General features: G+C 51.2%; 1 protein-coding gene across 1 annotated transcript in view; it reads left to right on the top strand.

Moving 5' to 3' along the window:
• Positions 1 to 17,500, top strand: part of LOC135089779 (protein patched-like) — a 65,768-nt gene that overhangs the window by 47,052 nt on the left and 1,216 nt on the right. Inside the window, exons 6-16 of the mRNA XM_063985812.1 lie at positions 3,682 to 3,805; positions 5,058 to 5,150; positions 5,361 to 5,482; positions 5,831 to 5,978; positions 8,024 to 8,167; positions 8,637 to 8,894; positions 12,919 to 13,906; positions 15,571 to 15,725; positions 16,094 to 16,255; positions 16,570 to 16,757; positions 17,041 to 17,415. Coding sequence (XP_063841882.1) covers positions 3,682 to 3,805; positions 5,058 to 5,150; positions 5,361 to 5,482; positions 5,831 to 5,978; positions 8,024 to 8,167; positions 8,637 to 8,894; positions 12,919 to 13,906; positions 15,571 to 15,725; positions 16,094 to 16,255; positions 16,570 to 16,757; positions 17,041 to 17,415 — 2,757 coding nt within the window. The remainder of the gene's footprint in view (positions 1 to 3,681; positions 3,806 to 5,057; positions 5,151 to 5,360; positions 5,483 to 5,830; positions 5,979 to 8,023; positions 8,168 to 8,636; positions 8,895 to 12,918; positions 13,907 to 15,570; positions 15,726 to 16,093; positions 16,256 to 16,569; positions 16,758 to 17,040; positions 17,416 to 17,500) is intronic.

Here is a 17,500-nt window from a genome sequence, read left to right as displayed (position 1 = left end):
GTGTGGGAGCGAGCCAGAGAGAGAGAGAGAGAGAGAGAGAGACTTTCTGAATTATACTTACAGACACTGGCAATTTTTTATAAGTCTCCTAGAATCTTTGTGTGTGTGTGTGTGTGTGTGTGTGTGTGTGTGTGTAATAATAATAATAATAATAATAAACGGTTTATTATTTAGGCAGTTGACAAACTGAAAATGTACATAGGGGATGGGGAAAAACTTAACATTAATCCTAACGGTAAGACTAATCTAGGAGGGAAATACTATCGATTGATGGCTCGCACCATGGTGGGAATCGCACTGAGTCTGTACCGGTCCGTGCGCGGCGCCTTCAGGGGCGTTATTTTGTTGTGGTGTCTGGTGGCACGGACAGGGCGAGGCGCGTCGGGCGGCAGCATGTCTCTGAGACGCGGATGATGCAGTAGTCCCTTCCCAAACTTCTCCAGAGCCTCTCGGTGCCTGGTGGATATTCTGGACAGACTCAGGGTGGTCAGGGCTTCTTCATAGGTGGTGTATGCAGGGCCAAGGATGACCCTGCACGCCCTTTTCTGCACACTCTCTAGCTGTAGCTGTTGAGTGTGTGTGAGAGGAGGACCACGCTGGGGAGGCGTACATGAGTTTGGGGAGGATGAAGGTGAGGTACACCCCCCTTAACTCATCTGTCGGCGTCCCCAGCGACCTGAGTCTGCGCAGCATGTACAGCCTGTAGGTAGCTGATCTCACGGTGCTGGCGACATGCTGCTTCCAGGTCAGCTGGTCGTCCACCGTGACTCCGAGAAGCTTGGCACATTGGACCACCTGGAGGGGGTGAGGGCCCACTGTGAGCCGGGGAGGGGGCACTGGTACAGAGGAGGTACAGAAATGCATCACCACAGTTTTGCTGTGGTTGATGGTCATCCTGCTCTCCTCTGTCCACGTCTGCAGTCGCTCCAGAATTGCTTGCAGTGGCGAGTAGTCCGGGTTCTTGTTGGAAACTGGGACGCCCACGGTGCAGTCGTCCACATACTTCCAGCGATGGGGGGTGTCGGTGAGGGCGTCGTTGATGAGGAGGAGGAAGCATAGAGGACCCATCTTGGTCCCCTGGGGGACTCCACATGTCAGCTGTTGGAAATTAGAGACAGAGCCCTGATAGCGAACGGCCTGACGTCTCCCTGTGAGGAAGTCGGCTAGCCACGCTATCAGATTAGGAGGAGACCCAGACTTACTGCCTTGCTGATGACAACAGTGTGATCAACTAGATCAAAGGCTTTTTTGAAGTCGACAAAAGCAACAGCTAGAGAGGTGTTTCGCTTGTCCAGGTGGCTGTGGATGAATTCAAGGAAGCTGGTCAGGTAATGTGAGGTGGAGGTGGCTTTAATATTTCCGAATTGTCTGATATCCACGGTGTTACAAATTTTGGTGTATGCCCAGTCATATACAAAATCTTCACAAATAAGGCTAGGGATGGGGGTGATAGAGACTGGCCTGAGGTCATTGAGTGACTGAGGACTGGAAGTTTTGGGGATGGGAGTGACATAAGATGTCTTCCAGTCCGCGGGGCAAGAGTGTTGGGAGAGTGAGGCGTTTATTATGGAGCATAGCGGTGTTGCTAGCTCTACAGCAAATTCCTTGTAAATTTTTATAGGAAGGTCAGTGGGTGTGGTGGATCTTGGTTTAAATTTAAGTATTCTCTTAAAAACATCCATCGCCTGGACAGTGTGTGGAGGGGGAGGGAGCGGGCAGATAGGCAGGAAGCGGAGTGGTGTGGAGGGGAGGAAAGGTTTGACAGATAGCAGCAAAGTGATCGTTCATCTCCTGAGCCGCGAGATTAGCAGGAAGGTGTGAGGTGCAAGGAAGGGATGAAGTGTGCTTTTGTAAGCCACACAAAGCTTTGATCTTAGCGTACCACTGTCTGTTGTTGGTCAGCTTGAGGTGGTGTATCTTGTCTGGGTAATAGCTTGCCTTTGCATTCTTAATCTCCCTGATTACTCTGTTTCTTAGTTTCCTGTAAAGGACCGGGCAGGAGTGGAACGCCCAGGTCCGCTGACGCATGAGTCTTTTAATGCGGGGCGTCATCCAGGGAGCATCAGACGGGTGCGTTGTGACGCTCTTGGCTGGGAAGTAGTGGTGGAAGGCTGCTGTAGTAGTGGCGACGTAGTTTTGCCATTTTAAGTGGACGTCCTCCTCTTCCAGCACCTCGGTCCACGGGTGTTGTGTCACCCACTGCCCAAACTCCCTCATGGCTGAGTCAGGCATGGGGCGGTGGGTCCTGGTGACAGCTGACCGGGGGGTCGAGGTGGTGGGTGTGGGTGACCACAGTATGGAGAGGTGGGTGCTCCGTCCCATGGGAGGCAGCGGCTTGGGTGGCGAGTACTGCTGGCCCAGGTCTGTGAGGATAAGGTCGAGGATGGCTTGCTGGTGGGTGAAGTCCACGACCTGGGTGAGGTGTAGCTGGTGTAGGATATCGTTGATATCTAATCTGTTAAAGTCCCCACAGATGACCAGCTTGGCAGCAGGATACCTCACCCTCAGGGCATCAGCAGTGTTGATGATGTGAGCGGTGAGCAACTGTGCAGTGGCGGCTCGTGGGGGGTGGTACACGACGCAGACTATGATGGAGGCCGTGTTGTTGGGATGTGTGTGTGTGTGTGTGTGTGTGTGTGTGTGTGTGTGTGTGTGTGTGTGTGTGCGTGCGTGCGCGCGCGCGTCATTGTGTAAGCGTCATAGTAATCAGGTGTGGCGGCCGAGGTCACCCTCTACAATATGTCATCCGTCACAGGCCAGAGAGAGAGAGAGAGAGAGAGAGAGAGAGAGAGAGAGAGAGAGAGAGAGAGAGAGAGAGAGAAACCTATCCATTATTTCTTTTATATTTACCTTTTGTGAATATTTCGTTGATGTCTTTTCTCCTCCTCCTCCTCCTCCTCCTCCTCCTCCTCCTCCTCCTCCTCCTCCTCCTCCTCCTCCTCCTCCTCCTCCTCCTCCTCCTCCTCCCGGGTCACGTGATACTCTGATAAACCCTTGAAGAGAGAGAGAAAGAGAGGGGCAGACACACACACACACACACACAAAAAAAAAAAAGGGACTGATGCGAGGTATCAGCCGCGCTCCAAACAATGGTGGAATGATATGCCCTTTGTCACGTCACATTCCACTTATTTCCTCCCTCATTCGCCTCCACTTTGCATGCCTAATGTGGAGCTCCATCCCTCAGACCACCCTCCACTTTTTTTTTTAAATCTTCATCTTATTTTCTTTTTTTTTTAGCTCCATCTTTTTTCTTTTCTTTTTTTTTTTTGGTTCTTATTTTCTGCTTGTTCTCTTTTTTATGTTAAGTTTCTTCATCTCCATTTTTTTCCTTCCTTCTTTTTTTCTCTTTCGAAGTTGCGAGTAGACGTGTGTTATAGAACCTGTGTGTGTGTGTGTGTGTGTGTGTGTGTGTGTGTGTGTGTGTGTGTGTGTGTGTGTGTGTGTGTGTGTGTGTGTGTGTGTGTGTGTGTGTTTACTCTTCCTCCTCCTCCTCCTCCTCCTCCTCCTCCTCCTCTTCCTCCTCCTCCTCCTAAGCCATCGTGTCTCATCCACCAGTAGTTAGGTTAGAATAGTTACGTTGACAGCCTATTAAGGGCCTCAAGATATGTTGCTGTTTGGTCTTCCTTTGTATTCCTCCAACTCCTCTTCCTCCTAACCCCGCCTCGTCTCCCCCTACAGAGGCCTCGGGTCGGGCATCAGGTGGACGAATCTCAACCCACAGAAGATCCTTGACAACATGAAGGAGTTCGAAGGATACAAGAGGTTTTTCCCCTTCTCCTCCTTCGACGACTTCATGAAGCGGGTGAGTGGTGCAGGGGAGGGAAGAGTGCGACAGGGAGGGAAAGGAGGGAGGGAGAAGTGAAAGGAGAGAAGAGACCAGATAAAGGGGAAGGGTCATAGAGGAAAGGGAGGTTAGGGAGCTGGAGGGAAGGTGAGGTGAAGGAAGGACTGAAACAAAGGGAGGAGGAACATGTGGAATGGAAGAGAAGAGGAATATGTGTCCGTGTTTTCTTCCATTCCTTCCATCTCTCCTTTCCCACAGTGTGAGGACCAGAGGGCAGGTCAGGTCACCAGGGAGTCTCGGGGTGACCTGGCGTGACCCAGACTTGACAGTGACACCCAGGGGCGGCGGGGAGCGGGGTCAGGTCAGGGGCAATAGGCGTGACCCTTGGCTCATTCTGGCGTCGTGGGAGGCCGCGCCGCGCCGCCCTTCCTTCACGCCCCGCGCGGCACATTCAGTGATCACCTTGGTCACCCAGCGCTGCTCCGTGCCGCGCCGGGACAGGTGACGCGCCGCCTCGGCCCACTGGTGGCGCTGCCGGGGCGGGCGGGTTCTGTGGGGCAGTCCTTTGCGGGCGGAGGTGTGAAGATAGTGCAGGGGCGCGGCAGGGCGGGGCGGGGCGGGCCGGACGTGGGTGCTCTGCGGTTTTACCGTTTAAGAGGCGAGGAAGGTGCGTCTCGGATTACCGGCCAGCCGGCGAGGGTTGCCCACGCCTCCTGCCTCATCGCATCAGGATCCGCGGCGTCGCTTGGCGGGACGGCGGAGATGGGACCCTGTGCGGCGCAACTTAGGACACGGGGGCTGCGGGGCCACCAGGGGAGACGGGGGGCGGGGCTGTCCCAGGCTGCAGGCTGGCCTGGGCGTCATGGGGGTCTGCCGCTTCTCGTCACCTGAGCCTCGCCGCGGCCAGGTGGGGGGAAGCCTCATCGTCTAATTGCGGCTTAACTTACACGGCCGCAGCTGCCCCGCGAAAGGCGAGCCGCGTTGCGTCACCGCGAACCTGCAACGACCGAGCCCCGCGTCAAGTGTGGCGGCGTGGCGGGGCGTCTGGGTGGTCCTCACTGGGCGGGGGCGCTGGCCCCTCACGACGGGCAGGCAGGAGGGGGCAGGGAAGGGACGGGATACACACACACACACACACACACACACACACACACACACACACACACACACACACACACACACACACACACACACACAGACGTGCCTCACCCTCATTCTTGTGTGTACTAACATGCTTTATTTCCTCTCGCCTTTCCCTGACGGGGCACAGGCGGGCATCACCACAGCCTACCAGGAGAAGCCTTGTCTGGACCCCACCGACCCGCTCTGCCCAGACACGGCGCCCAACAAACACTCCGGCCAGGTGAGTGAAGACCGTGCCCTCAGCACACCACTGATATAACACCACACACACACACACACACACACACACACACACACACACACACACACACACACACACACACACACACACACATGCACACATGCACACACTTTCTGAAGGAAACCTGAAGGTTATGTAAGGCTGCAGTGCCCTTGGGAGGCTCACAGGGTGTTGTGTTTGTCCCTGCAGGCGCCAGACGTCGGGGCGGAGCTGACAGGCGGCTGCTACGGGTTCGCCAGCAAGTACATGCACTGGCCGGAGGAGCTAATAGTGGGCGCCCCTACAGCCAACAAGACGGGGCATATTGTGAGGTAAGTATCCTCTATTTCTTCCCTCCTCCCCCCTCCTCCTCCTCCTTTCACGCAGCACAAGACTCTTTCACTATGTCTCGCAGCCTTTCTCCTCCCCACTTACACCATGACATACAGTTCACTAAATTAAGCTTCCTTCTTTAAAAATGCCTTCCTTTACCTGCCCTGGCCAGCCACACCTGTCCTCTGCAACGCTTCCCTTCACCTGCCATCTGATACACCCCGCTGACCACTTTCTCAGCCACTGAAACCCCACCAAGACACATCAACCACACCACTTTATACTCTCTCTCTCTAGTCCCTCTCTCTCCCTCTCTCTAGTCCCTCTCTCTCTCTCTCTCCTGCCAGGGCCGAGGCATTGCAGTCGCTGGTTCAACTGATGGGCTCCAAGAATCTATACGAGTACTTTTTGGATACTTATCGCGTCCACCACATCGATTGGTCGCAGGAGAAGGCGGCGATGATCCTGGAGGCGTGGCAGGACAAGTTTACGGAGGTGTGTGTGTGTGTGTGTGTGTGTTTGTGTGTTGTTTGTTATTTATTGTTTGCTGTTGGTGTGTTTTTTTTTTTAGCTTATTTTTGTCGTTCTTTTAGTTAATTTTCTTGTTTTTCTTGTGTTTTTGTTTCTTTTCTATTTTTTTTATCTGTCGTTTCTCTCTCTCTCTCTCTCTCTCTCTCTCTCTCTCTCTCTCTCTCTCTCTCTCTCTCTCTCTCTCTCTCTCTCTCTCTCTCTCTCTCTCTCTCTCTCTCTTCCCTACTCTCACTTCGTTCTGCCTATCTAATTCATCTCCTATCTCTCTCTCGTCTTCTTTCTTCTCTCCTCCTCCTCCTCCTCCTCCTCCTCCTGTAATCTTTTGTTTGTTCAGTCCTAACCGCAAGAAAACCAACTCGATCCTCACCTTAACTTAACCTGCTCTCTCAGATAAACAAACTGAATATCTCCTCCTCCTCCTCCTCCTCCTCCTCCTCCTCCTCCTCCTCCTCCTCCTCCTCCTCCTCCTCTTCCTTCTTTACCTTAAGTCTTACACGTGCTTAACTAATCTTAATATCACCTGCCCAAGTCTTACCTACACACACACACACACACACACACACACACACAGAGAGAGAGAGAGAGAGAGAGAGAGAGAGAGAGAGAGATTTATGGCACCATTAATTAAACAAAGGTAGAGAGAATTACTGAGATATACTTCTCCTCCTGGCCCGCAATGTACCCAGCGGCTGAGGGAGAGAGAGAGAGAGAGAGAGAGAGAGAGAGAGAGAGAGAGAGAGAGAGAGAGAGAGAGAGAGAGAGAGAGAGAGAGAGAGAGAGGGGGGTGGAAGTCAAGTATTCTCCAAGTTGTTATCTGAGAAACTTTTATTTTTTTCTCTCTCTCTCAGCATTCACTTAAGGAAATGGTGTCTCTCTCTCTCTCTCTCTCTCTCTCTCTCTCTCTCTCTCTCTCTCTCTCTCTCTCTCTCTCTCTCTCTCTCTCTCTCTCTCTCTCTCTCTCTCTCTCTCTCTCTCTCTCTCTCTCTCTCTCTCGCGACCACATCACCCGCAGCGCCACATTCCACTTCCTCCACCTCACTGCCACATCCCCTTTCACTCCACACACACACACACACACACACACACACACACACACACACACACACACACACACACACACACACACGTACACACACGTACACACCTTTATTAATTTTCTTCCACGCCTGATTACTATAATGTACCGTAGTAATGGCACGCATGAACACACACACGGAGAGAGAGAGAGAGAGAGAGAGAGAGAGAGAGAGAGAGAGAGAGAGAGAGAGAGAGAGAGAGAGAGAGAGAGAGAGAGAATATCCGGTTCTGTTTATTCTTGCGTTGCTCTAGTTCAAGTATCCGTTTCATTTACTGCACTATTTAACGCCCATTTCTTTCCTCCTTCATTCATTCATTCATTCATTCATTCATTGACTTTTAACACCCATTCACTCGCCATTCTTTGCCAATCACCATCCATTCACTGTTCCATTCATCCATTCATTGCCCAGTAACACCCATTAAACACCCATTCATTGCTCCATCCGTTCATTCTTTGCCACATTAACACCCATTCATCGCCCATTTATTGTCTTTCAACACACATTCATTGCTTCATTCATTCATTCATGTTTTGTCTTCGTTTTTTTATATTCATATTACGTATTCCCAGTTAACACTCATTCTATATTCGATTCAGTCTGTCAGTCAGTCAATCAGTCACTTAGCTAATCAGTCATACGCACACTTAATCACTCAGCCAGTCAGTCATTCAGTCAGTCAGTCAGTCAGTCAGTCAGTCAGTCAGTCAGTCAGTCAGTCAGTCACTCACTCACTCACTCACTCAGTCTATCAATCAATCACTTCGATGAGTCAGTCAGTCAACTAGTCAGTCAATCAGTCAGTCATTCACTCACTCAGTTACTCATTCACTCAGTCAGCCAGTCATACGTACACTCAATCAGTCAGTCAGTCAGTCAACCAGTCAGTCAGGCACATCCCTCCTGACGGCGCTGTCTCATCCCCTGCAGGAGGTTCTGAAGGAGACGGAGAGGCTGCACAACCTGACGCGACCCTACCAGATGCTGCCCTTCACCTCAGCGGCCCTGGACCACCTCCTGCAGGACTTCTCTGAGGTGCCCGTGGTCAGGGTGGCGCTCGGATATGTCTTCATGGTGAGTGTGTGTGTGTGTGTGTGTGTGTGTGTGTGTGTGTGTGTGTGTGTGTGTGTGTGTGTGTGTGAAGCTAATTTAACCTTACATAACCTAATGTAATTTAATTTAATTTTACCTAACCCTACTTTATATAAACTAAACTTGCCATACTTAAATTTACCTTATCTAAGCTTAACCTAACGAAAAATTTACCTAATTTATCCTAACCTCACGTAACCAAACCTAATCTAATCTAACTTTACTTAACCTCATCTAACCAAAACCAAACCTGACCAAACCAAACTTAACCAAACCAAACCTCACTAAACCAAAACCAAACTGTTTTTTTCTATCTTTTTCTAGTCCTAGGACAAAACAAAGCCTTTCTTACATAAAAAAAAAACCTAACCTAACCTAACTTAACCCAACCCAACCTAACTCAACTCAACCTAACCTAAAACACGTACCTACCTTTCCCACCCACCCGCAGGTCGTGTATGCTTGTGTGTCCCTGGCAAGACTCACAGACTCAGTGCGATCAGCCGCGGGTCTTGGGCTGGCCGGGGTGCTGCTGGTGACCGCGTCCGTGGCTGCGGGGCTCGGCTTCTGTGCCCTCCTCGGCCTGCCCTTCAACGCTTCCACCACGCAGGTCCTCCCGTTCCTCGCCCTCGGCCTGGGAGTGGATGACATGTTCCTGCTCGCCCACACCTTCCTGCAGACAGCGGATAACACGTGTATTCCCTATCAGGTGAGTGTGTGCTGAGGGCGGTGGTGGTGGTGGTGGTGGTCGTGGTGGTGGTGGTGGTAGTAGTATAGTATGTAGTATAGTATATATAGGTGGAGGAGGAAGAGGTGTGGTATATGGTTGGGTGTAATAATTTGAGAGAGAGAGAGAGAGAGAGAGAGAGAGAGAGAGAGAGAGAGAGAGAGAGAGAGAGAGAGAGAGAGAGAGAGAGAATATCACCCTAAACATAGCCAGTTACTAGGGGGAAAAAAAAGGATTGCAAAAAATGAAGAAAATCAGAGAAAAGGAAGAAAATACCAAATAACAATATATAAACATTAACACTTAAAGAGAGAGAGAGAGAGAGAGAGAGAGAGAGAGAGAGAGAGAGAGAGAGAGAGAGAGAGAGAGAGAGAGAGAGAGAGTACCCCCCTTCAATTAATATCACAACACCCAAGACACCGCCGCTTTGTGAGGTGTGGGGGGCTTGGGGCGCAGTGAGGGGGCGGCCAGGGATGGGGGGTGCATGTTGGGGGCTACGGGAGGGTTAGGTGGAGCGGGTGGGGGGGCGGAAGGGGGAGGCTCTTCAGGGGGTCCTCACCTTTGGGTCTGCACCGCCATAGTTATCTGTGTCATCTGAGAGACCGCCAGGCAAGCAGGTATACTCTCTCTCTCTCTCTCTCTCTCTCTCTCTCTCTCTCTCTCTCTCTCTCTCTCTCTCTCTCTCTCTCTCTCTCTCTCTCTCTCTCTCTCTCTTAGTCTTGTTTTTCCTCTCCTCATCTCTCGTTTTCTTTTTCTTGTTCCTCGTTTCTACTGATACTGTAACTCTCTCTCTCTCTCTCTCTCTCTCTCTCTCTCTCTCTCTCTCTCTCTCTCTCTCTCTCTCTCTCTCTCTCTCTCTCTCTCTCTCTCTCTCTCTCTCAGCTTTTTTCTTATCCATTTCGTTACATTTCTTTTCCTCCTCCTTCCCAATACTACTACTACTACTACTACTACTACTACTACTACTACTACTACTACTACTACTACTACTACTACTACTACTACTACCACTACTACTACTACTGCTACTACTACATAACCCCCAGAACTTCGTGTACCATGACCTAGCGTGCCTGAGTGACCCCTGTTGACCTGGCAGCCTTGTGGGGGGAAGGGGGACAGGACAATACACCCAATTTGTCACCCCCTCCCCCGTGGGTGTGTGGGGGGGAGAAGAATGTGGTGTGGGTGTTAGTGGGGGGAGGGGGGAGTGTTGATGAAGTGATAGAGGTTTGGGTGGGTGAAAGAAGAGGAGGAAGAGGAGGAGGAGGAGGAAATGGGCATACGGTAGAGGAGTGGGAGAAAGAAAGGGTAATAGGAGAAGGGAGGGAGGAAAGGAAGAGATAAAGAGAGGGGAATAGAGAGAAAAGAAGGAAGAAAGAAGGAAAAAGAGAGAAAATGAAAGGGTTCTTGTTTTCTTGTTTTTCTTCATGTCATTATTTTTATTATTATCATCATCATCATCATCATCATCATCATCATCATCATTCATCACTATCACCTGAACATCTCACCTGTTACTTCACCTTCACCTTTACGTCACTCACCATCACGTGCCTCACCTCCACCTCATCTCATCACACCTGTCCTCCGCCTTATTCTCCTCAATCTCCACCTGTCCTCCTCACCACCCTTCCTTTCTAGTATAATCACCTGTCCTCCTCCTCCTCCCCCTCCTCCTCCTCCTCCTCCTCCTCCTCCTCCTCACGTGATTCTTGTTTTCTTCGTCTGGATAAACAAACAGAGGAGTGGGATAATTTTTAGATGAGGAGGAGGAGGAAGAGGAGGAGGAGGAGGAGGAGGAGAAGAAGGAATAGCGGTATGTTGTGGGGGTTAGGAGTAGAATAGGAAGAAAAGGAAGAGGAGGAAGGAGAGGTGAATGTTCTGAGGTGTTAAGAAAGAGAAGAAGAGGAAGAGTAAAGGAAAATAAAAATAAAGAAACAGGAAGATCAAGTAAAGCAAAAAAAAAAAAAAAGGAAGGAAAAAAAAAATCTTGGCATGTGTTTATCTATTTTTACCTGTTTTATTACCTGTTTCCGAGAGAGAGAGAGAGAGAGAGAGAGAGAGAGAGAGAGAGAGAGAGAGAGAGAGAGAGAGAGAGAAACCACCTGGTGAGAAATGAGAAGGAAGCAGACGAGAGAAAAAAAAATGAAAGAAAAGATAAGAAGGAAAGAAAAAAAGGAAGAAGAGGGAACAGGAAGAAGAAAAGTAAACATAACTTGGAATGAAAGAAGAAAAAGGAAGAAAATGAAAAAGAGAAAAAAACGAAATAAAAAATAAAAGCAAGAAAAGAAAGAAAAGAGAAAAAAATACATTCAGACAAAACAAAACAAAACAAAAAGTCAACCAGAGAGAGAGAGAGAGAGAGAGAGAGAGAGAGAGAGAGAGAGAGAGAGAGAGAGAGAGAGAGAGAGAGAGCAGGGGACACCGCGCCCAACTGACAACTTGCCATTCAGGTGATTACAATCTTGCAACACACGAGGGTCTTTTGTCTCTCTCACGGCTCGGGTTGCTGCCGGCGAGGAGGACGAGGAGGAGGAGGAGGAGGAGGAGAGGGGGATTGTAGTAAAGGATGAGGAGTACAAGGAGAAGAAACAAGAGAAGAGATAGAAGCAAAAGAAGAGGAGAAGGAGGTGTACAAAAAGAAGAAATAAGAGAAGAGAAGTAAAAGAGGAGAATTAAGGAGGAGGAGGAGGAGGAGGAGGAGGTGGAGGAGAAAAAGAAGAAATAGGAGAAGAGATTGATGTAAAAGAGGAGGAGGAGGGCAAGAGGAAACAGGAGAGAGATGATAAAAGCAAAGGAAGAGTAGGAGGAGGAGGAAGACAAGAAAAAAAAAGTAGAGATGAGATAGGAGTAAAGGAAAAGAAGAAGGAGGAGGAGGACAAAAAGAAGAAATAGGAGAGGTGACAGAAAAGAAGGAGGAAAGGGAAGACATAATGAAACAGGAGAGGGGACATAAATAAAGGAGGAGGAGGAGGAGGAGGAGGAGGTTGTTGGAGGAAATACTGAAGGAAGGAATGGAAGAATAAGAACGGGAGGAGGTGAGGAAAAAACCGTAGGAAAATTAGGAGAGGAAGAAGAGGAAGAAGTCTCGTTCATTAACTCGAACCAAAATGAAGCAGCAACTTGAGATAACTTTGCTTGGAGGAGGAGGAGGAGGAGGAGGAGGAGGAGGAGGAGGAGGTGTGCTTTGAATCTCCAAAAGGGAGGAGGAGGAGTAGAACTGAACCAGAACGAGTCGATGGAGATGTTAAGAGGAGGAAGAGGAGGAGGAGGAGGAGGAGGAGGAGGAGGAGGAATGGAGCCGAAGAGGTGATTCAACTGGCATCCCTCCACTACCACACCTCCTCCTCCTCCTCCTCCTCCTCCTCCTCCTCCTCCTCCTCCTGCGGCCACACACGACTCTGCCACACCGGTGAATATCTGGTGAATAATGAGTTATGAATGACCTTCCCGTGAGTCCCTTAGGAAAGCTCGTCACGTCCTCTCTCTCTCTCTCTCTCTCTCTCTCTCTCTCTCTCTCTCTCTCTCTCTCTCTCTCTCTCTCTCTCTCTCTCTCTCTCTCTCTCTCTCTTACGCAACTCAGTCCTCTACGCGATTTATTTATTTATTTTTTCTGTTTCATTGTCTATTTTTTCCTTCTCTGTTTCTCCTCCTCCTCCTCCTCCTCCTCCTCCTCCTCCTCCTCCTCCTCCTCCTCCTCCTCCTCCTCCTTCTCGTCTCTTACAGCTCTACGTCCCCCTCGCTCAAATATCTTGTTCATCTGTCAGTTCTTTTCGTCCCTCACTCCCCTTCCTTCTCCTTTCTTCTCCCTGCTCTCCCTCTCCCCTCTCTTTCTCTCCCTTGTCTTTCCTTCCTCTGGACAAGGTCATTAAGTCTAGTGTTGCAAAATTCATCCATTATTATGTGTATGGTTAGTTTACACACACACACACACACACACACACACACACACACACACGCACACACATACACACATTAAGCCTCCCTTCCTCCCCTCCTTCAGGAGCGCGTGGGAGAGGTGGTGAAGCGCGCCGGGGTCTCCGTGGTTCTCACTTCAGTCTGCAACGCCTGCGCCTTCTTCGCGGGCGCCCTGGTACCCGTGCCCGCCCTGCGAGCCTTCTGCCTGCAGGCGGCGCTGCTGGTGCTGTTCAACCTGGTGGCGTCCCTCACCGTGTTCCCGGCCATCATGAGCCTCGACCTGCGCCGTCGCCACGCCCGTCGCGCCGACCTCTTCTGCTGTCTGCCCGGGGGCGCCAGGGACCAGGTAGTGCCCCTGCAGCAGCAGCAGCAGCAGCCCGCCTCGTGCGGGGCAGCGGAGGAGGGGCGTGGTGGTGCGCCGCGCCGGCAGCCCCGCCCCACGCCCAGCCTGCCTGACCGTACCAGGAAGGACACAGTGACGCGGGCGCTACCTCCTCCTGGGGGCGGCACCGTGACCCACGTGGTGCCACCCTCAACGCCCCGGGAGTGCTGGGGCGCGCCGCAGGACCCGCACTCCGCCACGCCCTCCCTGGAGTCGCTGTCCACCACCACATCCACGCGGGACCTGGTGGACGGCGGCAGAAAGCGCTCCGGCATGGCGCGGGCGTGGGCGTCGGCGGTGCGGCAGTGGTGTGACTGGAGCATCAGCGGCGTGGCGGGCGCGGTGTATGGCCCGGCGCTGACGCACGGGGCGGTGAAGGCGGCGGCCATGGTGGGACTGATGGCGTCGGTGGCGGCTGCGGCGTGGGGCGTGAGTCGCGTGGAGGACGGCCTCAACCTGACAGACGTGGTGCCCGCGGACACGCCGGAGTACGCCTTCTTCGCGGCGCAGCAGAAGTACTTCGGGTTCTACAACATGTTCGCAGTGACGCAAGGCAACGTGGAGTACCCCAGCAAGCAGCGCCTCCTGCACGACTACTACGACGCCTTCAACAGGGTGACCCACATCATCAAGAACGACGACGGCGGCCTGCCCGAGTTTTGGCTCTCGCTCTTCAGGGACTGGCTCATCGGTGAGTGTGCTGGTGGTGGTGGTGGTGGTGGTGGTGGTGACGGTGGTGCTAGTGATGTGATGGTGGTAGTGGTAGTGGTGGTCTTTTCTTCTTTCGTTCCTTTCTTCTTTTTCTTCTTCCTCCTCCTCCTCCTCCTCCTCCTCCTCCTCCTCCTCCTCCTCCTCCTCCTCCTCCTCATCCTCCTCCTCCTCCTCCTCCTCCTCCTCCTCCTCCTCCGTTCATGTTTTCTACTTATTATTAGATCAGTTTCGTGTTATGATCTCTCTCTCTCTCTCTCTCTCTCTCTCTCTCTCTCTCTCTCTCTCTCTCTCTCTCTCTCTCTCTCTCTCTCTCTCTCTCTCTCTCTCGGACAGCACATTTCCTGGTGTCCAGTTAAACAGCTGTTGGGGGAGAGCGGTGTGTGTGTGTGTGTGTGTGTGTGTGTGTGTGTGTGTGTGTGTGTGTGTGTGTGTGTGTGTGTGTGTGTGTGTGTGTGTGTGGCCTGCCAGCTGCTCTACTCTCAACCCTTCCTCTGATTCTCCTCTCCCCTTACCTCCTCCTCCTCCTCCTCCTCTTCCTCTTCCTCCTCATCTTCCTCCTCCTCCTCCTCCTCCATCGCATGCCTAAAGTGGTCCATCAGTACTTTGTTTACTTCTCTAATCAGCTGATGGTGACGTCATCCTCTCTCTCTCTCTCTCTCTCTCTCTCTCTCTCTCTCTCTCTCTCTCTCTCTCTCTCTCTCTCTCTCTCTCTCTCTCTCTCTCTCTCTCTCTCTCTCTCTCTCAGATTATTTATTCCTCATTTGTAAATCATTTGTAAACTTCTCCTCCTCCTCCTCCTCCTCCTCCTCCTCCTCCTCCTCCTCCTCCTCCTCCTCCTCCTCCTCCTCCTCCTCCTCCTTTCTACTTCTTGCTCTGTTCCTCTCTTTCTTTCTCTCGCCACCTCCCACGATGCGACCCTTTCCCCTCCCACTCTCTCTCCCTCTCCTTCTCCCTCTCTCCCAGCTGTCTCTTTTGTTGGGTGAGGGGTCGTATTTTTAGAATCTCTCGTTTATTTTACGCCGAGGCTGAGCGATTGCCTGAAATTAGAGAGAGAGAGAGAGAGAGAGAGAGAGAGAGAGAGAGAGAGAGAGAGCTTTCATCTACGCCGTGCCGCTCTTGATTTGCTTGGCACTGTTAAGAGTGAGAGCTAAACGTTCTCTCTCTCTCTCTCTCTCTCTCTCTCTCTCTCTCTCTCTCTCTCTCTCTCTCTCTCTCTCTCTCTCTCTCTCTCTCTCTCTCTCTCTCTGTTTTATCTCTTTATCTTCATTTCTTCTTCCATTCAGTTTTTATTATTTTTTTTCTCATTTGACGTTTTCTCTCTTTTTATCACTTTCTCTCTCTCTCTCTCTCTCTCTCTCTCTCTCTCTCTCTCTCTCTCTCTCTCTCTCTCTCTCTCTCTCTCTCTCTCTCTCTGATTTATCTCTTTATCTCTATTTCTTCCTTCATTCTCTTTCTATTTTTATCTTTTTCCTCGTTTGAAATTTTCTCACTCCTTCGCAGTTCTTCCTCCTCTTATTCCTACTTCTTTTTAATCCTTCTCTCTTCTTCTTCTAATTCTTACTCGATTAACCACGATTAACCTCACTTTTCACTGCTCCTCCCCTCCCGTGCACTCATCCCTTCCTCCTTCGTCGCCTCCTTCAGGTCTCCAGGCGGCGTTCGATAGGGACTGGCGGGACGGGTGCATCACGCAGGAGACGTGGCACAAAAACGCTTCTGAGGAGGGGGTACTGGGTTATAAGCTTCTCGTGCAGACTGGACACGTCGATAACCCCATTGACACGTCGCTCGTCACTCAGGTAAGCTAAGGTGACGTGTAGCTTTGGTCTCTCTTCTTTTCCCTTCCTTTTTTTTTGTACTTGATTGTGTTCTTGGTTTCTGTTTTGTGTTTCTTGTTTGTTTGTTTGCTTGCTTGCTTGTTTCTCTTGTTGTTGTTGTTGTTGTTGTTCTCATTTTTATTGTTTTCTTTCCTTTCTCTGATTATCTGTTCGTCTTGTGATTGGTACAGTTCTTGTCTTTCATGTTAGCTCTTCTGTTTCCTTTTTCCTCCTCTTCTGCGCCTCCTCCAATAGACACACCTAATCATCCCCCCACCTTCTACATCTCCTTCAGTAGACTCACTCAGTATTCCTCCTCGTAACCGTCCTCCTTCTGTGACCTCCGTCAGATTCGCCTGGTGGACTCTGAGGGCATCATCAACCCTAAGGCTTTCTACAACTATCTCACGGCCTGGGTCAACACGGACGCCCTCGCCTACACCTCCTCCCAGGCTGACCTGCGCCCGGAGCCTCGCCAGTGGTCCCATGATAGATACGACTATGAATTGAAGGTATAATGGACTTGTGTGTGTGTGTGTGTGTGTGTGTGTGTGTGAGGGGGAAGGGGAGTGGGATGATAGTGTGTGGGGAGGGAAGGAGGGAAGGGGGGTTGTGTGTGTGGTGGGAGCGTTTATGATTCTTGTTATCATTTGTTTTTTGTTTTTTTCTTCAGACTTGTTATTTTTTAATGTTTTTCTTCTTGTTTTCTTCTTGTTTCTTCTTCTTCAGGCCTTTGTTTTTTTTTTTTCCGGCGTGTGTACAATCAACATTAACAAAAAGCAAGGAAGCACCACAAACTTGACCCCTTCTTCTGCGCCTCCTACAGATCCCGAAGAGCCCGCCGCTGGTGTACACGCAGCTGCCCTTCTACCTGCACCAGCTGAGCGACACGGCGTCCATCACCGCTATGATACAGGAGGTGCGCGCCATTTGCAGGAAGTTCGAGGAGAGAGGCCTTCCAAACTTCCCTACCGGCGTGCCCTTCACCTTCTGGGAGCAGTACATCAAGCTCAGGTAAGTCCCGGGGCACAGGTCACGCTAGGGGTCACATTAGGTCAAGGTTGTGAAGGTGTTGCCCTTAGGAATGCCCCTAGAACTTTCAGGAGCGGGGAATAAAGGTTATAATATAGTGTTTTTATTGTTCTGCCCCTCCGTCAGGCTCTTCGTCTGCCCCTCCTTCAGGTCACGCTAGGGGTCATTTTAGGTTAAGTTCATGTCCATAGAAACGCCCTTAGACCCTTCAAGAATAAGGAATTAAGGTCATGTTGTAACCTTCATTGTTCTATCCCTCCGTCAGGTTCTATCTGGTGCTGGCGCTGCTGGCGGTGCTGACGGCGGTGTTCCTGGTGCTGTCCGTGGTGCTGATGAACCTGTGGGCTGCCGCTCTGGTGGTGTTGCTCCTCGCCGCCCTCGTGCTGCAGCTGTTTGGTCTCCTGGGCGTGCTGGGCGTGAAGCTGTCAGCCGTGCCCGCCGTGCTGCTCATTGTCAGCGTGGGGGTGGGCGTGGAGTTTTGCGTGCACGTGACTGTGGGCTTCCTGACGGCGGTAGGCGGGCGGGACAGGCGCGTGGTGTTAGCTCTGCAGCACATGGCGGCGCCGGTGCTGCACGGGGCCGCCTCCACGCTGCTGGCCTCCCTCATGCTGCTCTTCTCTGAGTTCGACTTCATCAGGAGGTGAGAGAACACACACACACACACACACACACACACACACACACACACACACACACACACACACACACACACACACACACACACA

The sequence above is a fragment of the Scylla paramamosain genome, chromosome 33, assembly GCF_035594125.1.
Source record: "Scylla paramamosain isolate STU-SP2022 chromosome 33, ASM3559412v1, whole genome shotgun sequence".
NCBI lineage: Eukaryota > Metazoa > Arthropoda > Malacostraca > Decapoda > Portunidae > Scylla > Scylla paramamosain.
Note: the sequence above shows the minus strand (reverse complement) of the source record. Positions and strands in the feature narration are given on the sequence as shown.